We start from the raw sequence: 27,219 nt of genomic DNA, 5'->3' as shown, positions 1-27,219 counted from the left end.
TCAACAGGAATGTGGCATCATATTCTTCAAGTCTTTGGCTTTCATCATCTCAAAATGTCAATTTTCAGAATTAAAAATAGAAAAAAAAAAAGAAACTTGACATTCAATGATTTTTAATATTATAGGCTATTAGCACTTTTTTAACATGAAGAAATAAATGACTTTTGGAAAAACCAGAGATTTTTTTTCCCATGATTCACTCGTATTCTTTCGTTTCTTTTCATCCAGAGTGTCATTCATTAAATAAGAGTATAATGGAAAGTAAATTTCAGATGTTTGCCCAGTATTATTTTGTATAGTCATGTGACCTAGTCATTGAACTTATTTCATATTTTAAAAAATGTGTCCATTATTCAGAGGGTTGATTTTCTTTCTGTTTAATGCTTTCGCAACCCAGGACAACAGTTCGCAGCCATAACTGCCTGGGGTTCCTTAGCCACCAATCTTACTGCTCATATTACTCTAGTAACCCCTTTTGGTGGGTAATAGGCTGTTCCTTTTCTTATGTAACTTCTATTTAAGAAATAGTTTATGAAATTTTGCTCCATGTGCATGTTGCTTTTGCTTTATGTAAATTGGTACATGAATTTTGATTACTTGCATTTTTATAAATTATGAAGTTTGTTCCTTAAGATTCACGTAGTTGTTCATAAAGTTGAAGTTAAGTTTACAATTCAAGAGAAGACAGTGAGGGTCAGCAAAGAGAGGTGTAAGTGAACCTGTTTTAGACTTTTGGAAGTTGATGTGTGCTTTGAGTTTTGAAAGTAAGAGTGATTGATGAACTGATCTACAGCATTGTGGAGAGAACATGATTGTTTATAGTTCTGTCTTCAAGTAGGTCAGCTTTCACCGAAACTGAAGTTGAAAGACTTTTATTATAATTGACTGTTTGTGCTTCATGTCTGCACTTTTATTTGCCCTGAAAGAGTATCTATTTAGTATTCTGGATGTATTGAATCTTATTGTCCTCTGACAAAAACCTGACACTTATCACAGAGGACTAAAGTTCATAGAGAAATTGTCACAAGCTATCTAAATCTTTCAGTTTCCAAAAGTTCTTGTAAGGGAATTCCCTGGCCGTCCAGTGGTTGGGACTCTGTGCTTTCACTACCGAGGGCCCGGGTTCGATCCTTGTTGGGGAACTAAGATCCCACAGGCCGCTCAGTGCAGCCAAAAAACAAAACAAACAAACAAACAAACACAAAAACCCACCAAAAACAAAAGTTCTTGTAAGATCTATAGGATGGATTACTTTAGAAAAAGGTATTACTTATATACTTATAAGTAGGGGAAAAACACCCCCAAGTAATTAGATCCTTCATTAATTTAGAATGTTCCCATAAAGCAGAAAGGAAACTTATATTCAAACAAAGAGAACTCTTCTGCATCTTTAGGAAGAGGTTAATACATTTCAGGAAAAACTGTGTTTTCAAAAACTGATTCTGGTTTTGTCAGCAGTTGCCAACGTGTATAACTTTTTATGGCTATCAGATTTCTATATGAAATTTTCTAATGCTTTTAAGTTTAGTTATTAGTATGGGAGACCTGTGTCAGTTAAATCATTTTGTAGGAGAAATAGTTGAAGATATTATACCTTGAAAAGATAAGGAATAAAGTAATGCTTTTCTTGTCACTCCCAAGTCTTAAATTGATGGGGACGTGTTTGCTGTTCTGCAGGTGTAAACTGTGTGTCACTCCCTGCCAGGTGAACGTGGATCATTGTTTCTGTTGATCAGTTTTGAAGGAGAATTTGTATTAGTCATTAGTAGAGTAGCTGGGAAATATGGGTTGTTTTTTCTTTTTTAATTCATATTCTCACCACTCTTTTTTTGTGCATGTGCAAATGTTCTACATTAATAGAAAATATATTTTTGTATTAATGTGCCATTTTCTTCATTTTGTCTTTTTCTGTAAATTATCTTACTTGAAATTTTTTTATTAGCAACTCGGAGCAGAAGCCGCACCAATGTTCTAATGGACTTACATATGGACCATGAAGGATCAGCTCAAGAAACCATCCAGGAAGTGCAGCCAGAAGAGGTGTTGGTCATTTCCTTAGGAACAGGTCCCCAGCTTACTCCAGGGATGATGTCAGAAAATGAGGTATGACTGTATTGTTACACTTAACTTGTAGCTATTACTGTTAAGAACTTCAGATTCTTTTCTTCTCAGTAAAGGTCCCTTGCTTCTATAAATCAGTATACATTTAACAAATATTTTTCATTATCTTCAGTGGGTCTGCCGTGATACCCCATCAAATGCTCAACTCCCTATGAACAGTTCTGGAGGTCCTTCACATTAATAAGCCTGTGGCACTGTAGTTGGTAACCAGATCCATACCAAAAGGAATTTTCCTAATAGTAGTAGAAGAGGCAGGGAGCCAGGAAACTGTGTGATGGAGATTGAGGAGACTTCTACAGTGACCTGTAGGAAATATTTTATGTTTCTTTTCTTTTTAATGATATAGTAGTGGTATTCCTGCTTTAAAGAGCCAAACAGTATTTAGAAATAATTTCTGTTCTTTGGCTGGTTGGGAAGAAACGGAAGAGATAATTGAAAGGAAAACTAAGTAAAATATTTTAAGGAAATGGGGTTGGGGATATGAGAATCAGTTTTAAGATATTTGTAAACAGAAGAGCTTGGGACAGAAGCAAGAGGAAAGAAGTTTTGACTCTAAACATAGGAGCCTCTTCTCATAGATTGTGACCTCTTGAGAAAGAAGCATTTTCTTACCTTCAGCAGTGCCTGCTTATTATTCGACAAAGCCTATTCCTGGCCTGGGAAGAAGGGACCAGTTATAGTGGTTGATACAGTGATGATGGTGTTTGATTAAGCGGCGTGACTTGTAGGAAAGAGGACCGTCAAAATCCACAACCCTGTCCCCCCACACACATTCAAAGTGAATAAGCTGGCAAAAACTGTCAGAATCAGCTTTTTAGGAACTCTAGAATGTAATAAACTTGTGGCAACCAGGAGAATGCTTAATGAGGAAAAGAACTGCTGTGTTTCAGTAAGAGAGTCTGTGGCATTTTACTCCCCCTGTTACCGTCCCCCGACCCCCACCCCAGTGGCAGCCTCGAAGACAGCCGCCAGCATTCCTGTGCAGGGAAATATCTAGACTGTGGTATGATCCTTTTTGTTTTCGTTAATTCATACCACTCTTGAGGCCTTTAGATGGATTTTTCCTGAAGATTCATTGCACATTGCTCACTCTGATGAGTGTGAAGGTTCAAGTTATCTTAAAAATACAAAATGTAAAATCTTTATGTCTGCATTTAATTTCAAGCAAATAGGGAAAAGATTCTATTTTAAAATGACCTTTTAAAAGCATCACATGAGTAAATATATAGAGCCATTAGAAAACCTTTAATTTACTTACTTAAATGCGGAGTCAAAACAGCACCTTAAGGGTTTGTTGTTTTTTTTTTTGGCTTTGTGTTGTTTTTTCCTTTTAATTGAGGACACTGTTCTTCACATTCCAGCAGCAGCCTAGGAACCCAGTGGCTGTGAGTTCAAGTTCCAGGTGTGCTTAATACATGCTGTGACATCCAGCAAAGCACTCAGTTCTTCATTAAGTTGGAGATACACATACAGAGCTGAGTTATGAGGTTTGTGGGGAGTGAGAAGTAATTGTTATTTGGAAATCATCTAACAGATAGAAAGCTCTGTAAAAAGGCAATCCGCTCTAAGCTAGATGTGGCATAGAAGTCATACTTCGGCTTCTGGTATGGACTTTGTGGCTGTGTGTATGGTGATCAAGTGGAGGTTCTAACTAGGCTGATTAATTCTGGTGCCTACAGAATAATTTGTTTACACGTTTTTTTCCTATTAATTAGTTTATTAACTTTTAGAAAAATGCACACAAAATTAATAGGTCACTTTACTGTGCCAAATGCACATAATGTGCATCTTTTTATTTAATCCTCAACAACTCCATGGCATATATACTGTTACTATCACCATTTTATAGATGAAGAAGATGAGGCTCAGAGAGCTTAAAAAACTTATCCAAGTTTACATAGTTGGCCCATGGCAGAACTGGGAGGACCAGACTGCTGAGTCTGAAGCCTCCGACTCCTGCAATCCTAATCATTGCTCATCGATGTCCAATTGCCTGTTCAGTTGCTGAAACTGGTAGGGTGATGGAAAGACATAGGTTCAGTTCTTCTAACTGGTACACTTTTATCCCAGGGATACTTAAAAACTTGATTGGAGCCCTATAAATGGGTTTTCAGTTAAAAATGATAATTTAATATTAAGATGAACTTAAATATGCATTTGCCATGGTTTGTTTTCTTATCAGTAATCTCTCAGTTGTGATAAACTAATGGCATTTTATTTTTCAGGTCCTAAACATGCAGCTTTCAGATGGAGGACAAGGAGATGTCCCTGTCGATGAAAACAAACTCCACGGTAAACCTGATAAAACCTTGCGCTTTTCCCTCTGCAGTGATAATCTGGAAGGAATATCTGAAGGTGAAGGGTTACTTCATTCGAGGAGTTGTGTGATTCAAGTAATATTTTGTTTTGTGTTCTTTAAAGGAGCCTTAAAAATTACAATTATGCCACCTGTGCCTCTCACTGAGGAGAGTAATGAAGTTTTCCTCTAATGATCTTGAACAGTTGGCTGTAAAGATTGTTTCTTTGAATAAAATTGAGATTGCACAAGACCTTTGGTCACATAAAATGGAGACGATCTAAGTCTGCATTGAAACTTGAATAATACCAAGTTTTATTTCACTAGTATTAACATATACCAAAGCTTGTAGAGCTCCTTTAGAGGGATATAATGCATGTCTAAATGGAAAAAAATGGACTCACTAGTATTTCAGGGTGTTGTGTATACTGCTAATGTTTTAATGAAGCAGAAAGATACAATGGAAGTAGGATAGGAATAAAAAAGAAAATTAAAAGGCAAGATTGTAAAGTGAGAATATGTTACTCCATGTGCTAGGACAAGCTTTTTTAATGAAAAAGTTTCAATTTGACTAACATTTTAAAATAAACATAAATGGTAATAACTTTTCCTTTATTTCTCACTTTTGAAAACATAAGTAGTGTACATTCATTCTAGAAAATGAAGGAAAAATTGAACCATCTGTGACCTTACCATTCTATTAATAACAGTTAACATTTTGGTTTTTTTATAGCAAAATTAGTCTTACGCTGTTTTGTAACCTTTTTTTGTTTAACAATATAACAGTAACATTTCCCTTTGTAATTTAGCATTCTTAAATAACATGGTTTTTAATGGCTATTTTCTTTAAGTTCAAATGGGCATTTATCATAATTTATTTAAACATTCTTCTGTGATTACACATGTAGATTGCTTTCACTTTTCAGACATTGTAAGAAGCACTGCAACAAGCGACCTTAGGTGAATTTTTGATTAGTTCCTTAGGATAAGTCTCTAAAAGCAGAATTTCTGGCTTAAAGGGCGTGTTTATTTATAGTGTAACAGCATTAAAAGCACTTTAATCAGTCTTTTTAGTCTCTTATCAAGGCATGAAAAATTACATGGTGGCTCATGACTGTCAAAAAAAGCTCACTCACAATATAAATGTTTCTCTAGGTCCTTCAAATCGTTCTAATTCAGTATCCTCACTAGACCTGGAAGGGGAATCTGTTTCAGAACTTGGAGCAGGACCTTCTGGGAGTAATGGAGTTGAAGCTCTACAGCTGTTAGAGCATGAGCAAGGTAAAGTGAGGTTGAATTCAGCTGTTCAAGCAGCAAAGAATTTACCTGGTTGCAGAATAAACAATCTGTTTCCGTGTAAGTTGGCTGTGTTCAGTTGATTATGTAATGACCATTAAACTTGCATTTACTCATAGTTCCTTCAGTTCTTAAAAATGTGTTTAGTTGGCAATTCCCTGGCGGTCCAGTGGTTAGGACTCAGCAGTTTCACTGCGGTGGCCCAGATTCAGTCCCTGGTTGGGGAACCAAGATCCTGCAAGCCTCGCGGCTCGGCCAAAAAAAAAAAAAAAAAAAATGTGTTTAGTTTGCTAAGTGGATTATTCAGGCTAAAATTACATAGAATAATTAAAATGAATTGCTTGAATTCTGTAATATTTGGTATTTCAATTCTGTAATATTAAATTTTTAAGGGATACTAAGATAAATACTCAGAGCTCAAGGAACTTAGAATAGGGAGAGAATGGTACACAAATGATTAAAATTATCATAAAAGTGCTTTGGCAGTTCTGAGTGAGAAATACATGTGGTTGAAAGTGTAGGGAAAAGCTTATTGGGAGAAAATAATAACCTCAAAGCCTGGCTGGCATTGCATTGGCTGAAACTAGAGATATTCTAGGTGAAGGAATAGTAGTATCAGCAAGTCAGGGAGGTGGGAAGCCATAGTACTTACTCAGGAACTGTCAAGTAGGGTAATAGGGTGAGGTAAGGACGAAAAGTGGATGGATCCCTTTTGTGCTTTAGGAAGATTAATATGAAAAAGTCCTTTGGATTTGTTCATTTAAAGATCAGTGGTGGCTTTCACAGGAATGTTGGGGGCAGATGCCCTCAACTGGATTTGAGGCAGTGACTTTAGTGTGTATAAAAATCACCTGGGGAGTTAGAGGGAAAAAAAAAAAAAAGGCATTTCCCATGTCTCATTTCTAGAAATCCTGGATCAGTCTATTTTTGGAAAGGAAAAGAGTATTGCCAATTGGGTTATGTGTGGGGTGAATAAAAGTAATGCTGTGTTTTACAGTTTGTCACTGTATTATTTAGGATTAAAATTTCTGCAGATAACAGAAACCTAAAATTGTATTAGCTTAAGGTAGAAAGAACATCGCCTCTTTAACAAGCCCTCCAGGTGATTCTGATATGGGTGCTTGGCAGTCTACACTCGTGAAATACTAGGTTAAGAAGTGAGTGGGGACTTCCCTGGTGGTCCAGTGGTTAAGGCTTCGCGTTTTTTGTTTTTTTGTTTTTTGGTATGGGTTTATCTGTTAATTATTGCCACAATAATGCTACGTAACAAACCACCCCAAAACTTGGTGCCTTAAAACAGTAAACATTTATTTTTGCTCTCAAGTCTGTGGGTCAGCCAGGTGGTGGTTCTGATTTGGACCGGGCTCATTCATGCATCTCTCATCATCAGTGGTTGAGTAGGGAGCTCTGCTAATCTTAGCTGGGGGTCTGGTGGTCACTGGGCAGCTGGCTCATCTAGGATGACCTTTGCTTTGTTCCATGTGGTTCCTCATCCTCCAGCAGACTGGTTTCATCTTGTCCTCATGAGAGAACCAAGGATGAGAGAGAGCAGAGGTGTTTCTAAGGTCTCTCTTGAGGCCTAACCTCACAACTGGCACACTTCCTCCTTACCTTTTGGACAAAGCAAGGAACCAGGCCTGTGCAAATTCAGAGAAAGGGGAATATATCCCAATTCTTGACCAAAGTCACACTCTAGAGGACAGGGAGACAACTGATTGCATGGATGGCCCCAGTTAATTTACTGGAACGGGGAGGACATATGCAGAGCTCAGTTCAGAGAGGGAAAGAGTACATCCGTGAGGGAATAATTCAGTGTTTTAGTACTATGTGCTGAGTGTTAATGTTAAAATATGTAACTTGAAGTTCAAAGACAAAAAGGTCTTTAAAGTTGATATAAAAAATGATAGCTGTGCTACCATTTTTTAAGTGCTTAATTTTGTTTTTGATAGCTACAACCCAGGATAATCTCGATGATAAGCTAAGGAAGTTTGAAATTCGTGACATGATGGGACTGACAGATGATAGGGATATATCAGAAACAGTGAGTGAGACGTGGAGTACAGATGTCTTGGGAAGTGATTTTGACCCTAACATTGATGAAGATCGCTTGCAAGAAATCGCAGGTAACTGCTATTTAATGTCCCTGGAAGATTGCTGTTTATTCGTATCCACCCACCCCTCATGGGAGGGAACTTCAGTGCTCTGACAAACATGGTGTGTATGTTAGCAGTAACTGGGAAACTGAGGTAATTGTATGTGACAAGGCATTTGTGTATTTCTTTTTTCTTTATTTAAATATAGGTACTATTTTCCCCTGTCTACATTTAAGTGCCCCTCCCCCTGCAAAAAAGAAAAAGCAGTCTTTTGAATCAACTTCTTGTCAATTCTTGTTTGCAGAGCATAGTATATGCGTTCTTAGTCTATGATTAGCATATTCTTCTTTTGAGACTAAACACCTTGCCTTAACATGAAAATTCTTACAGGTTATAGCCATAAAATCTTTCAGAATAATATGATACTGAGATTCTCTAAAAACCGAATTTACTTCTGGAAGGTTTAATTCAGTTCCAAAGAATGACCAGTTTTTTCTTTTTTTTTTTTTTTTTTTTTTTTTAGTAACACTAATCTTCATTTATCAATTTCCCCCCTCCTTTTCCTTTTTTAATTAATTAATTTATTTATTTTTGGGTGTGTTGGGTCTTCGTTTCTGTGCGAGGGCTTTCTCCAGTTCCAGCGAGCGGGGTCCACTCTTCATCGCGGTGTGCGGGCCTCTCACTGTCACGGCCTCTCTTGTTGCGGAGCACGGGCTCCAGACGCGCAGGCTCAGTAGTCGTGGCTCACGGGCCTAGCCGCTCTGCGGCATGTGGGATCTTCCCAGACCAGGGCTCGAACCCGTGTCCCCTGCATTGGCAGGCAGACTCTCAACTACTGCCCCACCAGGGAAGCCCATTCTTTTTTTTTTTATATCAAGTTTATCGAGATACAATTTACATATGTTAAAAGTTACCCTTTCTAGGATATTGTTCTGTCTGTTCTGAAAGATTCATACAGTCTTGTAATCACCATCTTTATTTTCTTTTTAAATCATGGAACATTTCAAACAAATATAAGAGAGAACAGTATAATGAACACCATGTACCCATCACTCAGCTTCAACAATTACACATACATACATGGCCAGTTTTGTTTCATCTCTTCTCCCACCTTGTTATCCCCTCCCCCAATTATGTAATCACAGGTTAATCAGGCAGGTTCCAGACATTATTTTATTTGTAATTATTTCATGATGCATCTTTATTTTCTAAATTTTTAAATTTAATTTTTATTTTATATTGGAGTATAGTTGATTTATCAGTACAGTGTTGTCTTAGTTTCAGGTGTATAGCAAAGCGATTCAGTTATATATATATCCATTCTTTTTCAGATTTGTTCCCCATATAGGTTATTACAGAGCACTGAGCAGAGTTTCCTCTGCTGTACAGTAGGTCCCTGTTGACCATCTATTCCATATATGGCAGTATGCATATGCCAATCCCAAACTCCTAATTTATCCCTCCCCCCATCTTTCCCCCTTGGTAACCATGACGTATCTTTAAAAGGTACCTTTTACCAGTTTTTCCAAAGGTTCTTCATCTACTGAAATAAAATTGTTCTTTTATTAGGTTTAATCGGAAGTAGTGGAGCATTCTGAACTTGAGTATTTTTAACACAGGTGTACAATAATGTTTAATCTTTCTATTTGTATTTTTAAGTAGTGTAAATAGATTTCTCAATTGGTTTTGCATTATTTTGTTCCAGATGTCAAAGTACAATAGTATTTTTCCTGGCAGTGAGCTGTATTTGGGCAATAAGCTGTATTTGCGGTTGAATGAGTGCTGCAGAGGAGATGTGTGTTTTCCTGCAAATATATTTTATTGCTCTGAATATGTGGCTGATGTGCCAGAAGAAAACATATTTGGCCAGTATAACTTTCTATGGTTAAATGTCTCTGTTTGAGTGTTTTTAATCCCTAAAGGACTATAAATATTAGAGAGATGTTAGGGACATGTAAAATTTGCTAAAAAATCAAATTGAAAGCTAGTTGAAATGACTTGTCCTAATGATCTGTGTTTTCTCGATGGAGACTAAGGTGAACAGTAGGAAACTGATGAAAAGGAGCTTGTGTTATTGTGACCAAAGTGGGAAATTTATGTTTTTAGTGGTGTTATTGATTGAAATTAGTCTTCCCTTGTCTTCTTTCTTGTGAGTAGAGTAGAGAGATTTTGTTAGCTTAGTGTTTGGCTTTTTTCCATCATCACTGCTCTTTCCCTGAGGACGTTTGTTAACCCTTTACTCCCCACTGGTTATACAGGTGCAGCAGCAGAGAACATGTTAGGCAGTTTACTGTGCCTGCCAGGTTCAGGGTCAGTGCTTCTTGACCCCTGCACTGGTTCTACCATATCAGAGACAACAAGCGAAGCTTGGAGTGTAGAGGTATTGCCAAGTGACTCAGGTTAGTATGCTGTCATTGTTTGCTTTTTGATTTGCACAGAAATTTTAAATGTAAGGTATCCTAATTTCTATATTATGTACATTTTGTCAGATATACGTTTGACAAGTATGAGGCCATCACATTGCTAAGAATTTCAAATGGAAAATTAGGGTATTTTCTGTCCATCAAGAAAAAAATGCAGTGTTGGATGGCATAGGCTAAGATGGCAGGTGCTTTCTGACTCTGTTCACTTATCTTGGAAGCAATCGTTAGTAACTCATCAGGATTCTATGTGGGACATTGAGTTCAGTATCTCCCACTAACTTAACACAACTACTCTGAGTGGTTGGATGCCTGGTAAGCATGTTTAGATTTGGAGAACTTGACCCAAAGATACCTAATGTATTTTTGAAATGCATTGACATTGAGGCTCTGGAATCCTGAGAATTATTTTGTGCAGGATTATTATAAACATATATAAAGTATTTTGTACTTTCTCTTATGTATTGCATTTCTGCTTTTTTTCTGATTATGAATATAAATCCTTGTCTTCAACTAAATGTCAACTACCAGAATGCAAATATAAGTAACTATATATCTGAATTACCTTCTTTTTGATCACTTGGCTCAAGAATAATGAAACAATCTTGGTATGTGTTTTTTAATGTTACCACATTCAGACATGCTAACCTTTACATAAGGAGACAGTAGGATTAGCTCAGTATTGAACATCCATAGGAGTTATTTTTTAGAAAGTGGTTGATTTAATGCTAAGCTGTTCTGTATTCTCTTGTTTAGTTTACTTGTTAACCAATAGAATACTCTATGAGATTAGTGATCTGGAAGCAGAGTTTTCATCTGTGCACAGTGAACTGGCACATGTAGGATGAAAATCACAACCTAGACCTCTTTAACACTTGATCTAACTAACTTTGCTAACTGGCCCAGACTTAAAAGTCTACCAGTCTACACTGGTTTCATTCATGCCCTGGTAGCTTTTTTCTTCTGGGTTGCAAAAGCTGAAACTGTGATGTGCTAGTAGAATCACTAATGTGATACCTCACTTTTTCTGTTTAGAGGCCCCAGATCTAAAGCAGGAGGAGCGACTACAAGAACTGGAGAGCTGTTCAGGACTGGGTAGCACATCTGATGATACGGATGTCAGGGAGGTCAGTTCCCGCCCCAGCACACCAGGCCTCAGTGTTGTGTCGGGTATGTCTGGCTTGTTTTAAGGAATAAGGATTTGAAGGTGTGTTCCCACCTCCCCATTTATAAAGTTGATAGCAAAGAGATGTATTTTATTTAAGATATGAGTAATTTCCAGGAAACAGTTATTTCTGTGGGACCTGACATCTATGAGAAGTTAATGTGTGCCGTTATAGAGCCTGTCAAAGTAGTTGACAAATGGTCTGTGTGTGTTCCCTCTATAACTCTATCTGTTCTTGGTAGCCTCTGCTACTGTATTTAGACACTGCATGATAATTCTGATTATGTTGTACAAATCAAGGTAAATATATTTAAGCAATTGTACAATAAAGGATATAATACCAAACAACTCACATGTAAAGAACTGAGACACAAAAAATGTGAGAATATATACATTTCTCCAAAATTCATATACTTTTTATGTGGTTATTTTGTTCTTGCTGTTTATTTTTTACCATTTTTTTTAAAGGCATAAGTGCAACCTCTGAGGATATTCCCAATAAGATTGAAGACCTGAGATCTGAGTGCAGCTCTGATTTTGGGGGTAAAGATTCTGTCACTAGTCCAGACATGGATGAAGCAACTCATGGTAAGAAGGGGAAGTGAGAATGACTTTTAGAAATGATCACATCCATGGCTGAAACTGGCAGCCTTTAACACATTGCTGGTGATGGTATCAACTGTTGCAGCACTTCAGGGTGTAGTTTGGCAATATGTGTGTAAGGCCTTAAAATAAGGTTCACATGCTAAATTTGGTTCAGTTAGCCCACTTTAGGAATCAGTCATAAGGAAACAGTTCATGTATGGAGAAAGTCTTATGCACAAAGATGTTCTTCATAATATTTATATTGGCGGAAAATTAGAACCAACCTAAGAACTGAAAAATAGAATGGCTAAGTGAATTTTGATGTAACCACTTATTAGAACTTATACAGCTATTTTTTAAATGCTTTAAAGAATATGAAATAACTTGGAGAAATACCTAGAACATAATACCACTTGGAAATTTTATTTTTAAAGAATTTTATATATAAGATAATAAAATGTTAAAAAACCTATCCTAAAGAAAGCACTGAGAAGAAGTACCAGAGTGCTAGTAAGTAGTGGTTTTATATATTGGGTACTGGGTTTGAAGTACTTTTTTTGTTTTGTTTTTTACATTTTTGTTTATTCTAAACCGAAGTTTTTTATCCTCAACACTATGGACATTTTGAGCCAGGTAACTCTTTGTTGTGGGGGCCTGTCCTGTGCATTGTAGGCTGTCGAGCAGCATCTCTGGCCTCTGTCAGAAGCACACCATCCCCCTCCCTCTCGTGCAGTGATGAAAACTAAAAATGTCCCCAGACATTGCCAAATTATCCCTTAGGGGGCAAAATAGCCCCAGCTGAGAACCACTGTTCTAAACCAGCAGTTTTCAAGTGTAGTGTCCATGGACCACTGAGGGCCCTTAAGACATTTCTGGGGGCTGGGGAGGTATGAGGGCAAAACTGTTTTCACAATAATAAAAGGTAATTGTCCCTTCTACCATATTGACGTTGCAAAGGTGGGTAAATTTGCTGAGGCCTTAGCATGAAGCAAGGCAGTGGCACCAGACAAGACTAGCGGTCACTGTATTCTTCTCTCACAGTTTAAAAAAAAAAAAAAAATTTTACTTATGAATGTCTTTGATGAAGCGGTAGAAATTATTTAATGCTATATCTCAACCCTTGAGTACCCATCTATCTAATATTGTGAAGGAATAGGAAGTACCCCTAACGCATTTCTGCTGCATTCTGAAATACGATGAAGTGTCTCAAGGAAAAGCACTTATATGATTGAGTTGAGAGCTAACTAAGTAGCTGTTTTTTTTTCTTGTTTGTTTTTCATGAAACACCATTTTTACTTGAAAGAATGACAAACTGTAGTTATTCATGCTTGGATATTTAGCAGGCATTTCTTGAAAATTAACAAAATGAGCCTGTCATTTCAAGGAAAACAACTGACAGGACAGAGTTTGTTACTAATGATAAAATCCAAGCTTTCAGATAAAAATTAGAATTTTGGACAACTCGTGTCTACCTCCACGAGCTTGACAGCTTCCTGCTATTTAAAAACTTTTCTGGTGAGATTGGTGGTGATATCAAGAATGTCATTTTTTTGATGTTATGTGATGAAATGTGTCAATATTTGGAAGATCTGCATATCTAATTGAACCAGTATTTTCCAGATGATCAATGTATGATGTTACAAAATCATGCTTGGGTAAAAGATCCATTCAAAGTGCAAGACAGACCAATTAAATTTTAATGTAACAGAGTACAAAAAGTTCACTGATTTGGTTTCAGATTCCAAATGGTTTAAAAAACTACTACTTAGCAAGATTTGGTAGAGTATCAAAGAATAATATCCACAGTTTTCTGAAAAGGCTGTTAAAATGTTGTCTCTTTTCTACCTGCATATCTTTGTGAGATCAGCTTTTCTTTATATATACTTTAACCAAAACAACATGTGCAACAGATTGAAAGCAGAAGCAGATATGAGAATCTAGCTGTGTTCTATAAAGTTATACATTGAAGGAACTTGCAAAAATGTAGACGTGTCACTCTTCTGGTTTATTATTTTGGAAAATATAATTATTTTTCATTTAAAAGGGTTATTTGTGTTACCATTTAATAAGTATATGTAAATGAATTAACATAAAATTTTAATATAAAATTTATTAAAAGTTTAAAATTTTTATTTATATATTCTTTTCAGTTTTAATTTTTAATATGGTAAATATCATTAGATTTAACCAACATAAGTAAGCTTTTAGGGTCAAAAAATTTTAAGAATGTAAAAGTGTCCTAAGGCCAAAATTTTGAGAACTGATATTCTAAGCTATCTTTCATAATGATACACTATTTCTAATTTTTAAAAATGAAGGTAATTATAAGACACAGAACAAAAGGAAAATCAAATGGCAAAATAGTACTATTATTCATTATCAAAAAAGAGCTCAGGCTTCCCTGGTGGTGCAGTGGTTGGGAATCCGCCTGCCAATGCAGGGGACACGGGTTCGAGCCCTGGTCTGGGAGGATCCCACATGCCGCGGAGCAGCTGGGCCCGTGAGCCACAACTACTGAGCCTGCGCGTCTGGAGCCTGTGCCCCGCAACGGGAGAGGCCGCGACAGTGAGAGGCCCGCGCACCGCGACGAAGAGTGGCCCCCGCTCGCCGCAACTGGAGAAAGCCCTCGCACAGAAACGAAGACCCAACACAGCCAAAAATAAATAAATAAATAAATAAATTTATTTAAAAAAAAAAAAACAGAGCTCAGACTCAGAAAGTTTAGAGGAATGGTTTCTTTTATATATTTGTAAGTTTTAGTCTCTGCATATTTTAATATCTCTGATTTGGGTTGTTAGACATATGCTAGAGGAGTCATCTTTTACTGTGTAGTTTTAAAATATTGTACTTTAGAAGTTCAGGTTTGTTTTGTAGTGTAATGTAGTATTACTCATTTTTAAAATTTATTTATTAATTTATTTATTGACTGCATTGGGTCTTCATTGCTGCGCGAGGGCTTTCTCTAGTTGCGGCGAGCAGGGCCTACTCTTCGATGCGGTGTGCGGGCTTCTCGTTGCAGTGGCTTCTCTTGTTGTGGCTCTAGGCGCGCAGGCTTCAGTAGTTGCGGCACACAGGCTCAGTAGTTGTGGCGCATGGGCTTAGTTGCTCCACAGCATGTGGGATCTCCCCGGACCAGGGCTCGAACCCGTGTCCCCTGCATTGGTAGGCGGATTCTTAACCACTGCACCACCAGGGAAGTCCCGTATTACTCATTTTTGTTATGAGTTCTCTTATAAATTGTCTTTTGCTGAGAGCAATATTAGAATTTCAAATTTTACAACTTTTTATTTATAATCCTTCTATAGGTAGTATTGCCCCTATTTTTATAGGTGGAGGGAAGGTGAGATTCAGGGAACTTGTGACATTCTGAAAATTTTGATGATTTACATCTTCTGGCTCTGCTCTTTGCATTAACCATAGTACAGTTTGGCCATTAGAAGTAATAGGCAGTGGATGCTAGACTACTTAAATGTAATTAAAATCCATGTAAATATGTACATAAAAACATAAAATGAATTTGAGGTAAGCAGAATACGCTATTTATTAGATCATGTTTTTTCTGATATGCCCCTCAAGTTGTAATTGGTCAAAATGGAAGACTGTGGAGGAGAGCCTTTTTCACAGTGTTGAAACTCCTACTGAGTCATGAGTTCTGACTTGGTCACACAGTTTGCCCATCTCTTTTAGGTGCCCACCAGCTGACCTCTCCTCCTTCTCAGTCAGAGTCTCTCCTTGCCATGTTTGATCCACTGTCTTCACATGAAGGTAAAGTAGTCAGATGAACTTTTTGACTCTTGTTTTATCATGGACAGAAGAACAAAACCAAAACCCTTTGTTCATGCCTTTGTTGGACTTTGTTGTGTCTCAGCTGCAGACTTTTTTTCTGTGTTCCAGGGGCTTCTGCTGTAGTAAGGCCAAAGGTTCACTATGCCAGGCCATCGCATCCACCACCAGATCCCCCAATCCTGGAAGGAGCTGCAGGAGGAAACGAGGCCAGGTTGCCAAACTTCGGTTCCCATGTCTTAACTCCAGCTGAGATGGAGGCATTTAAGCAAAGGCATTCTTACCCTGAGAGATTAGTTCGCAGCAGGAGCTCTGATATAGTGTCTTCTGTCCGGCGACCTATGAGTGACCCCAGCTGGAACCGACGTCCGGGGAATGAAGAGCGAGAACTCCCCCAAGCCGCAGCCGTTGGTGCTACTTCTTTGGTGGCTGCACCTCATTCATCATCTTCATCCCCGAGTAAGGACTCCTCAAGAGGAGAGGTATGGGACGCAGGCCTTGTAGAAGAACTTGCTAATTACGGTCAGCTTTAGTGTTCCATCTGCCTAGTTCTCTTGATACCTGAAATTAATGCGGAATATAAGAATCTACGATGAAGGGTGGACAGTAGTCATGATTAAAGGTGATTTGTCAGTCCTATATGTCCATGACCGTAACCCATAAAAAGCCTTTACTTTGGTTTTGTAATAATGTATCTTGCATTTTTATAATACTTTTAACTTTCCTCCAAGCAATTTCGTATCTCATTTAAACCTCACAGTTTCCTTCAGAAATGGTTAGAGGAAGTACTTTTTTTCTTTTTTTTCCAATGCGTTATTATTTTTAATTTTGAAACAATCACAGAGTTACTAAAAAGTTGGAAGTAGATACAAAGAACCTCCCCTGCAACCATGTGAGAGTAAGTTGCCAACCTGATGCTCCAATGCTCCGTCACCTATGAATACTTTAGTGTAAGTTTCCTACAAGCAAGCACCTTCCCCTACACGTCATAGTGCAACCATCAACATCAGGAAATTAAAATTCATACATTAATAATAATGTAGCAATACATTAATGATAATTTTCATACCCCGTTCATGTGTCCCCTGTTGTCCCAGTAACATACTTTATAGTGAAAGGGTCCCATTCAAAATCACATCTTGTATTTAGTTGTCATGTCTTTTTAGTCTTTTTTTTCTTTCTTTTTGGCTGCGTTGGGTCTTCATTGTTGCGCGTGGGCTTTCTCTAGTTGAAGTGAGCCGGAGCTTCTCTTTGTTGTGGAGCATGGGCTCTAGGCACGCGGGCTTCAGTAGTTGTGGCATGCAGCCTCAGTAGTTGTGGCTCGCGGGCTCTAGAGCGCAGACTCGGTAGTTGTGGCGCACGGGCTTAGTTGCTCCGTGGCATGTGGGATCTTCCCAGACCAGGGCTCGAACCTGTGTCCCCTGCATTGGCAGGCGGATTCTTAACCACTGCACCACCAAGGAAGTCCCTTTAGTCTCTTTCAATCTAGGACATTTCCTCAGTTTCTCCTTGACTTTCATGACCTTTATACTCTTCTTTAAAAATTTATTTATTTATTTATTTATTTTTGGCTGTGTTGGGTCTTCGTTGTTGTGCGCGGGCTTTCTCTAGTTGCAGTGAGCGGGGGCTGCTCTTCGTTGTGGTGCATGGGCTTCTCATTGTGGTGGCTTCTCTTGTCGCGGAGCACAGGCTCTAGGCGTGCAGGCTTCAGTAGTTGCAGCATGCGGGCTCAGTAGTTGTGGTGCACGGGCTTAGTTGCTCTGCGGCATGTGGGATCTTCCCGGACCAGGGCTCGAACCCGTGTCCCCTGCATTGGTAGGTGGATTCTTAACCACTGCGCCACCAAGGAAGTCCCTATACTTTTTTTTTTTTTTTTAAACATCTTTATTGAAGTATAATTGCCTTACAATGGTGTGTTAGCTTCTGCTTTATAACAAAGTGAATCAGTTATACATATACAATATGTTCCCATTTCTCTTCCCTCTTGCAGTCCCTATACTCTTGAAAGTTACAGGCGTTATTTTCTAGAATGTCCCTCAATTTGGGTCTGCTTGATATTTTCTCATGATTAGATTCAGGTTTTTCATCTTAGGCAGGAATATCACTACAGTGACACTGTGTTCATTTCACTGCATGCTACCAGGTAGCACACAATTTAAATTTGTCCCACTACTCTGGTGTTCACTTGGATCGTTTGATGAAGGTGTTGTCTGCCAGATTTCACTACTGTAAGTTACTCTTTTCCCCTTTGTAATTAATAAGTATTTCCGGGAGGAGAGAGGACGTTGAAAATATGTAAATATCCTGTTCTTTCTCAAATTTTAAATTTATCCACTTATTAATCATATCTATGGTCTCATGATTTTCTGTTTTTAGTCAATGGGTTTGTTACGGCCATTTATTTTGAAGCCCAGTTGTCCCTGATTTGGCCAGTGGTCACCCCTTCAAGCTGGCTCCTGTGTTCTTTTGACATTTGGGTATCTTTCTTTGAGTATCTCTCTGCTTTCTGGAACAAAATGTTATAAGCTTATATTGTATTGTGTCTGCTTTAGTCCTGGAATCAGCCATTTCTCCAAGGAGCCCTTGTTCCTTTTAGTAGAAAATGGTTTTTAGAAATCAGGATCTGGCTATTAGGTGTGCTCTTTGCTGTAGGGGTGTAGCTGCTCCCAGGGCCTCTCAGTTGACAGAGCTAGGGAGAGAAAGTGTGTGTGTGTGTGTATGTGTGTGTGTGTGTACATGCACATTTACATGTGTATTTATTTCTATATCTTTCTCTTTATATGTATAGAACCATTTCCAGTCTAAAAACAACAGAATTCATTTCATCTTCCTTCCATTCCATATTTGCAGTTCCCTTCTCCAGCAGTGAGAAAACTGCTTTCATTATTCTTCATGTATGTACTTATTTGATCAGTCCCCCTGTATGTAATCAATATCCCATTCCCACCGCTAAACCCTCCCTGGATGCCATTCCTCTGCTTAGGTTCTGATATCCCATTCACATGGATGCCCTTAGAGAAGGTATTTTTAGTTCCAGTTTTGTAGATGAAAAAACAGAAATAAAATGATGTGTCTAAAGTCACATGATAGGTTAGTAAAGGAATTACAGTCCCTGCCTTTTGACATGTGGTCTTAATAATAACTCATTATAATTGGTGATCAAAACATGAACTTTGAAGTTGGTCAGATCTAGGTTTGAGTCCCAGCTGTGCCCCATACAGTCTGTATAACTTTGGGAAGATGAGGAGATAACCTTCTTTAGCCTCATATTTCTCATCTATAAAGAGGGCTTAAAATAGTATTTATCTCTTAAGGCTACTGTGAAGTTTAAATGAGATAATATATGTCCTTACGTTCAGTGTTTGGCACACAGTACATACGTAATTTTATTATTAATGTTACTGCTACCATCTCTACTACCCCTCTAGATTTTATGTGCATTGCATTTACTCATCCCATATGAATATTTATTGAGTGCCTACTCTATGCTAGACTCTGTATTAAGCTTTTGGTTTACTGACAGTAATGAGATAGTGCCTACCCTCAAGTGATCCCTCATAGTCTGGTGCTTGAAAGGTATACATCCCTGTTCCAGAAGTTGCCTGTACAACAATAAGAACAGTTTTGCTTTGAAGAAAAACTAGTGGTTTTTGTATTTCACAGACTAACTAAAATCCTTTTCATAGTAATTTATCCTGCTGTCCAACTCCAAATAAAGCATCAAACTTTTTCTACAGACTGAAGAACGCAAAGATAGCGATGATGAGAAATCAGACAGGAACAGACCTTGGTGGAGAAAGCGTTTTGTTTCTGCCATGCCCAAAGGTAATTTTATAAAATATCAGAATGTGATATCAGCAACAAGAAGTAAAGCCCCAAAATCTCTTTCAGAGAGCCAAAATCTGACCTCCTCCGTGAGGCCTGTGGGGCCTCAGTTTCTTGCTGTTTTGAGGGTATGGAAAATGATTTCACTCAGGTGAATGCTAAGGTACAGCTTTGGAAGTGACAGTTCCTGTTCTTTGCAGGAAGTGGCAGTGGTTTTATAAATGAAAGTCAGGCAGGTCACGGTTGTTTAAATATCATATACCATTGAAGTTAAATATATAGGACTTTTGACACATGTATTGCTAATAATTATTTCAGGAAAAAGGGATGCTATTAGTAAACAAACATTGAAAATTTATCCTTTATATTCCTGGAATAAACTTAAGCTTCTTATGTTTATGTTCATTGAGAATGATAATACTCTGAATATTAGTGTTTATTCTGGAATGCAGTTGTGTAGAATTGTTTGCTTTTCTTGTGAATAGCCTGACATCATACCAGTAGGTATTGAAATTTGAGTTGGCAAAAGCATCTCTTCCAGGAAGGAGAGATGATGCAGGATTAGAGGGAAGAGCTTCTTCCAAAGGCCTCTTCTCGGCACTGTGGTGCTCAGGAGCTGAGGAGTGCTGCTTTCACGCCAGACTCAAGCCCACTTCAGGAGGAGAGACTGAGGCTCAGAGCTTTGAACGTGTTGTGTTTTGAGCAGAGGTTAAGAGGCAGTGGTTTTGATTCAGTCCCAATAGATTCCTGTTAAATCATTCTTCCTGTGACAGATGACCCCAAAGCAGATTCTGGAAGCTTCTTTAAGAACCTTCAATGCTATTTTAAGAATGATTGTCAGTTGACACTCGGGATTTCTTAGCTTTTAAACTTTTCACCTTCCTTCCACTTAGAAATGTTGGCACACCAGTTAACTCCAGAATGACTGCTGTCTTCCGAGTAGTGCAGTATGTTATATGTCACACTACTGACTTTATTTAATTTCCAGCTCCTATACCATTTAGAAAGAAAGAAAAACAAGAAAAAGACAAAGATGATCTGGGGCCTGACAGATTCTCAACACTCACAGGTTTGTAGACCCATGGACTTCCTGGCTCCTTCATTCCCAGAGCACATATTTCATGACACTTTTTCTTGGGTGCCGTAAGCGTTGCCTTCTTAGAAGAGCGTGTCTGTGTGTGTACAGTGGGGAGCGTGTTCTTCATGGCTCTGTGGTCTCCAGTTGGCGGCCACAGTGAGTCTCAGTGCGCTCTTCCTGCAGACCGCCACCACCATCATCATCCTCATTATCATAACGTCCGTGTACGATGAGGCCCCTGACCCTGAGCCTCTAGGCACCCTGGAACCCGACATCTTAGTGGGGTGATGACACACAGTGCCTTTTAGGAAAGCGTGGTGATGGTTTTAGTGCTATGCATGCCATATCTTTGGATCATTGATTGAATAGTTTTCTTTAATGTTGATCGTAGAATTCTAAATTTATTTCCATCTATAGTTCTTGATTATTCAGGATCATTGTGAAATTCTATTTTACCTAATCATTTCCTTTTTTCGTGATAAGTGTTCAAACAATATCGTAAATTTATAAACTTTACCAATTTTTTACAGCTTGAATCACTTTAACGTTGCTATCTGACCCAAGGAAAATACAACTAGGGGTTGGGTTCTTACCTCATTCAGCATTTGTATTTTTGCAGCTTCTTTTTGGCATATCATGAATGAACACCCTAAAAGGAAAAGGTATGAGAGGTAGTGTTGATGACCCAACCTTGAGTTTGATAGCTGTACACTGTCTCCAGTGACTGAAGGACGTCTAGAGGGAAATTAATTTCTCACCTCTCTTTTTCTTGTCTTGATTTTAAATTATGTTATCCTGCTAAGGTAAAATGAAGACTTTCATTTAAAAAGGGGATAGGTTTCAAAAGAACATCCTCCTCCGAGAGCCCAGTGTAGTACAGGTAGAACCCCATCTCAGTACACAGTTATTGTCATGTCTAGTTCTAAAATAAATGTAGACGTTTCCATGTCCTAGTGTGCATCCCTGTTTATTTGATGAGGTGACTTTCCTGGAATAAAGGGTTTTAAACAGCAGGAGCTGTGCTTTCAGGCCAGGTTTCCTGCTGAGAGCAGTCAAACCTATCTCATTCCGTCAACAAATGCTTGTTGAACATCTGACTCATGCCAGGCACTGTGCTAAGTGTGGTAGGTGTTCAGTCAAATCACACATGACTCTTGTTCTTTAGGGACTTACAGCCTGATTGAGAAGCAGTGGAAAGGCATCCTTTCGGCAAGATTTTTATGTTTTCTTACCATGCTCCTGGCTTTAGAACACCACCACCGTTCACAGAGTAGAATGCTCTTAATAAAATCTCAGGTTTTCAAAATGTTGAATTAATAACTTTGGAGAAGTTATAAATTATTTTTTTACTCGTGTCTTTAGGCAATATATTTTTCTTAGTCCTTGGTGCCTAAACTGTAAGCTAAGTAGAGTAAGTTTTTTTCCATAAGATATTTCATTTTGTTTGTGTTTGATTCAAGCAGTTTAGCTTCCCTACTGGTGCAGAAATTTCTACCCACTCCTAATTAATGACCCAAAGAAAAGTATCATTAAATCAGTTTTTTTAAATGTTATGAGAGGGAATTTCTTAACAGTCTGTCCATAATCTCGCCGCCTTAATTTTCTTTTTTTCATGTTCTCTCCCAATCTTTCCTTATCTATACATGGCTTTTCATGATGAAATCAGAGTGTGTATGTAACTTTGTATTCTTTTACCGCATGTTATTTCATAAACCCTGTCCCAATTTCTGCTTGACATAGTTAGTTTTTTAATAATTTTTATTGGCTCTGAGATCATCTTTCGTTATTTTATTGCAGTGTGAACATTCTCTTGCTTTTCGATATTTAAATTGTATCCATTTTTTTTTTACTATGAAAATACTGCTCACAGCTTTGTATATATAGCATTTTTTGTATATTTTAATTATTGTCCTCAGATAAAATTTTTAAGAACGGTGTTACAGAAATAAAAGTTATAAGCAACGTTATTGCTTTCACTACGTTTAACCCTTTTTTAGAGCCCTCAACAGCACTCAAAACCAATAGCAAAAAAAAGATTTTGTAATGATAAAGGTTTTATCAGTTTACATTTTGAAGAAGATCAGATTTTATTAGGACTCTATTATCATGCATGCAAACATCATTTTAGCAGAAAGATTATATTATTTTGGAAATCGTTGCTCCCTACAGTTTACCACAATTTTACAGAGACACAAACACTAAATATTTTTTTCATGGAAATAAAAGAAGAGCCTATGAGCATACTACTTAACCTCCTTCTACCTTGATTTCTTCTTCTTAAAAATGGGGGTGATAGTAGTACCTCCATGTAGGGTTGTTACGATGATTAATTGAGATCATTCATATAAGGTGTTTAGCACAGTTCCTGGCACGTGGTACATGCTCAATAAATGTTAGCTGCTGTTAATATTAGCTGCTATTAACACGTACACATATATAAATTCTAGTGATTTTTATCTGTTTTAAGACTTTTTAAAAAATGGGATACTACCAGAATGTAGACATTACCTGCTTGGCCTAGATCTGTCTCAGGAGTTTGCATTTCACTATGGAACTATATTTTGTCCCATAGATCTGTAGCACTTCTTTGCTTTGTTAACTGTTAATTAGTGACTCTGCCATCTGACTCCAAGAAAACATTTTGATATGCTGATTTTGCTGACCGGATAGTGGGCCAGTCAGTAACCAGTGCTGCACCTGTGACTGTGATAAGCTTTTCCTCTGTGCACCCCAGGTAGAATTCTGGCACGCCCCAACAGTGTCTAGATTCTCTAGGAGTGCCTCTGACACCATTGCACGCACAAAAGTGCTCTAATCCAGCAGCTGTACTGTCATGGTGAGATTTAGTAAGATGGAATATGAATATCTGAAGTTTCCAAATGTGGTGTAGCGAGGGAAATTTATGAAGGAAGAGTGGAGGAAGACATTTTAAAAATATTATTTAAAAGGGTTTAATTTGAAGTTTGAGTACTTTTTTTCCTCCTTCAGCACAGAGATGTCTGAATAAATGAAGTCTGCATATAAAAGTGCAGTGTTGGAAGTCCTGGTAGCATGAATTGATAATAACAGTGATTTGAGTGTAAACACTTTAGAAACCCATCATCCATTCAGTCTGCACTGAACTTTTTGACACTGTCATGCAGAATTCTGGCGATGATGAGAAAGTGGAGTAATCCTCCCAATTTCGCGCTTTGGCGAGGCTCTCAGACCTGGAAATGGGATGAGTAGGCGGCTGCACGGTGCCTCTTATAACACTGAGATATGTGCTCTTTTAAGTCTTACCTCCTAATCCGCCTTGGGGATTATGCTACTGGTGTCGTACTAACATCAGAGTGGGCGCAAACCAAGGGGAGCTAATCCTCACCCTCTCCTTTCCCCTGCAGATGACCCGAGCCCTAGACTCAGTGCACAAGCTCAGGTTGCTGAGGATATTCTGGACAAATACAGGAATGCCATTAAACGAACCAGTCCCAGTGAAGGAGCACTGGCAAACTACGAAAGTGCAGGTGATAATCATGGTAAAGAATGGAATAGTAACTTTCGTATCACAGTGATAAAGGTGGTCCGAATTAAAGGTAACCTTGTAATAGCTACTTTTGAAGAGTTGTCAGAAAAATATGGTACAGTTCCCAAGATAAATTAGAGTGTCTCTGGAAGAATCTCTGATAAACTGGTAACATGAGTTGACTCAGGGGGGGCACTCATAGGGAGCCTGAGAGGAGAACTTCCTACATTTTTTTTTTTAATTTATATTTATGTTGGTTGTGCCGGGTCTTAGTCGCGGCACGAGGGATCTTTGTTGCGGCACGTGGACTTCTTAGTTGTGGCATGCGGACTCTTAGTTGCAGCACGCGGGATCTAGTTCCCCGACCAGGGATCGAATCTGGCCTCCCGGAGTCTTACCCACTGGACGACCAGGGAAGTCCCATCCTACACTTTTTTGTTGGTTTTTGAAAAGTTTTAAAATAACAGAGAAGTTGAAGGAATAGTACAGTGAAAGTCTATATTCCATCTACCTAGACTTATCAGTTGCTAACATTTTGTCACATTTTCTGTATATTTTTTTTTCCTGAGGCATTTGAAACTATCTCCTAAGAATAAAGATATTTTTTCTACATAGACACAGTATCTTTATTACACTAGAGAACTTTTATTTCTTTTGATTTTATACAGGCATGTATTAACTAAATTGATTAATTAAAAACATAAAAACAACCGTGGGAACCACAGGTCTGTCCTGGCTGCGTTTGTGAGTTTGTACCCAGCTCATTCTCAGGCAGTGAGAGCAGCCCTGGTAATGAGGACCGGAGACCTCAGTGTGGCCTGGCCAAGGGGTTCACAGCCAGCTGTTGTCTGACTGGGCAGGATTCCATGTCTGTAAAATGAGGGTGTTATGTGAAATGATTTTTGAGGCCCCTTTTAGCTGTGTGGTTCAGTAATCATGATTACAGAGTATTATCTTTACTAAGTTAATAAAGACTTTCATTGTTTTAGATTAGGATTCAGATAAGAAGTAAAACTGTTTTCAACAACTGCTCTCTTGATATATTATCATTGCAATAATTTAAGTGTTTGAAGTTCCTTTTTTCCTTTTTCTTTTAAAGAACTCTTGTTGGAAGGCACAAGTTAATTTATTGTTGAGTTGCTCTGAATACCTACCAGTGCCAGAATGTTCCAGATTAACCTGCTTATCCTTTTGGGGGGGCTGGGTTTTGTTTAGAAGTTATGGGTGATGGTGAAAGTGCACACGATTCGCCTCGTGACGAAACCCTGCAAAACATCTCAGCTGACGATCTCCCAGATTCTGCGAGCCAAGCCGCCCACCCTCAGGATTCAGCTTTCTCTTACAGGTATTTCTTTTATAGGATTTAGGACCTTTGGGTTTGAACTTTTCATCACCATTGCAGTCACTTCAAGTCAGGTGTTTCACTGAGTCACTTAATAAGTGTGTAAAGCAGAGAGATAAGAATGAAATACTATTCACTGAGAAGACTTTGCTTCCCTTTTGGATGTCATACATCAAAGGCTTTAATTCAGGGATTGAAAACAAAAACAAGAAAACCTCATATGCTCACAGGGGCCACATAAGTAATTTATTTATTTTATTTATTTATTTATGGCTGCATTGGGTCTTTGTTGCTGCGCGTGGGCTTTCTCTAGTTGCGGCGAGTGGGGGCTACTCTTCGTTGCAGTGCGCGGGCTTCTCATTGTGGCGGCTTCTCTTGTTGCGGAGCACAGGCTCTAGGCTCACGGGCTTCAGTAGTTGTGGCATGCAGGCTTCAGTAGTTGTGGCTCGAGGGCTCTAGAGTGCAGGCTCCGTAGTTGTGGCGCATGGGCTTAGTTGCTCTGCGGCATGTGGGATCTTCCCGGACCAGGGCTTGAACCCCTGTCTCCTGCATTGGCAGGGGGATTCTTAACCACTGTGCCGCCAGGGAAGCCCCACATGAGTAATTTAAATGGAACAGTGGCAGTGCCTGTGCCTGTGTAGAATTCTCAGCTCTGTGTGTGAGAGGTGCTAGGGCAGGACTGAGGTAGAAGGAGGGTCTGCTGCAGAGTTGTTGAATGACCCACTGTCCCCAGTAAGCCTACTGGAGCCCTCCCAGTTTGTCATTCTCCTCATTACCTGGGCAGGTCTCTCCATTTCTAACAGGGCTTGAGAAAGAAAATGACTTTAGGAGCCTGAAAAATTTGCTTTTGTTTCATAGGGTACCTGTGTTTTTCTAGACGTGGATTATCACTTTTAAAGCACTGATCATCCATCCTTCTCTCTGTTTTTATCTCTGACTTTGCCTCTGTCTTTCTCTCTCTGTTTTTAAACTTTTTATTTTAGAAGTTTTCAGGTATGTACAAAAATGGAAGAGTACAGTGATGTGCCTGTTACCCAGATTTAACAGTTACTAATACGTGGCCCATATTGTTTCATGTTTACCTCCTCCCCGAGTTAATTTAAAGAGACTCTAAGCAGCATATCATTTTATTTTATTTATTTACTTTTATTGAGGTATAGTTGATATATAATATTATATAAGTTTCAGGGGTACAACACAGTGATTCACAATTTTTAAAGATTTAAATTTTTATTTTCCAGCCACGACTTGACTGTTATATAGATTCGGAGTCTCTGCAAAGCAGGCAAATATTACATTTGTTTGGGTTGATTTGTAAGTTACTCGTTTTAGAGGAAACAAACCAATAAGGAAGGACTCAGAACTAGTCAGATGAGGTGGACAAGTGATAACCCTGCAGGAGGAGCAAACTCTGGCTTGTTCTCGGAGGTGTTTCGACTCCTTTTTTTGGATGGCAGCCTTGGACGCTCTGAAGAAGCTCTGGTCCACGCCCTACATTCCCCTCCCAGTATGAAGGGCTGCCCTGTTGTGGAGGGTGACGCGTTACCGAAGGGTGCTCTGCCTGGTGGTGGCAGGTGGTTCAGTGGCGGAAGTTGAAAAGAAGCAGGTTTTGGCTCAACACAAAGTTTCAAGCAGCAAGGCAACAGAAAGAGCTTCTTGTCGGGGGTCAGCTTGTCTTGTGGCAGGATCAACACTTCTCAAGAGATGTGG

The 27,219-nt window shown here is 38.6% G+C and overlaps 1 protein-coding gene and 1 long non-coding RNA gene across 16 annotated transcripts in view; one reads left to right on the top strand and one right to left on the bottom strand.

Moving 5' to 3' along the window:
• The window catches only part of LOC309663641, a 51,358-nt gene extending 33,615 nt beyond the window's left edge, over positions 1 to 17,743 (bottom strand). Inside the window, exon 1 of the long non-coding RNA XR_014265383.1 lies at positions 17,620 to 17,743. This is a non-coding gene — a long non-coding RNA (uncharacterized lncRNA). The remainder of the gene's footprint in view (positions 1 to 17,619) is intronic.
• Positions 1 to 27,219, top strand: part of GAPVD1 (GTPase activating protein and VPS9 domains 1) — a 73,983-nt gene that overhangs the window by 33,805 nt on the left and 12,959 nt on the right. For 6 of the 15 annotated variants that reach the window (XM_082467720.1, XM_082467731.1, XM_082467718.1 and 3 more), the window contains 13 exons: positions 1,943 to 2,103; positions 4,347 to 4,476; positions 5,573 to 5,698; positions 7,663 to 7,836; positions 10,065 to 10,205; positions 11,262 to 11,396; positions 11,860 to 11,979; positions 15,664 to 15,741; positions 15,871 to 16,241; positions 19,497 to 19,584; positions 20,573 to 20,653; positions 24,046 to 24,237; positions 25,383 to 25,512. In XM_082467720.1, the coding sequence (XP_082323846.1) occupies positions 1,943 to 2,103; positions 4,347 to 4,476; positions 5,573 to 5,698; positions 7,663 to 7,836; positions 10,065 to 10,205; positions 11,262 to 11,396; positions 11,860 to 11,979; positions 15,664 to 15,741; positions 15,871 to 16,241; positions 19,497 to 19,584; positions 20,573 to 20,653; positions 24,046 to 24,237; positions 25,383 to 25,512 (1,927 nt within the window). Of the gene's footprint in view, positions 1 to 397; positions 479 to 1,942; positions 2,104 to 4,346; positions 4,477 to 5,572; positions 5,699 to 7,662; positions 7,837 to 10,064; positions 10,206 to 11,261; positions 11,397 to 11,859; positions 11,980 to 15,663; positions 15,742 to 15,870; positions 16,242 to 19,496; positions 19,585 to 20,572; positions 20,654 to 24,045; positions 24,238 to 25,382; positions 25,513 to 27,219 lie in introns of those variants that run through there. The other 9 variants (XM_082467724.1, XM_082467726.1, XM_082467728.1 and 6 more) reach the window with 9 other exon arrangements.

This window comes from Balaenoptera physalus (genome assembly GCF_965194825.1).
Source record: "Balaenoptera physalus genome assembly, chromosome: 7".
NCBI classification, from domain to species: Eukaryota; Metazoa; Chordata; class Mammalia; order Artiodactyla; family Balaenopteridae; genus Balaenoptera; species Balaenoptera physalus.
The sequence above is the reverse complement of the archived record's forward strand: the minus strand, read 5'-3'. Positions and strand labels throughout refer to the sequence as shown.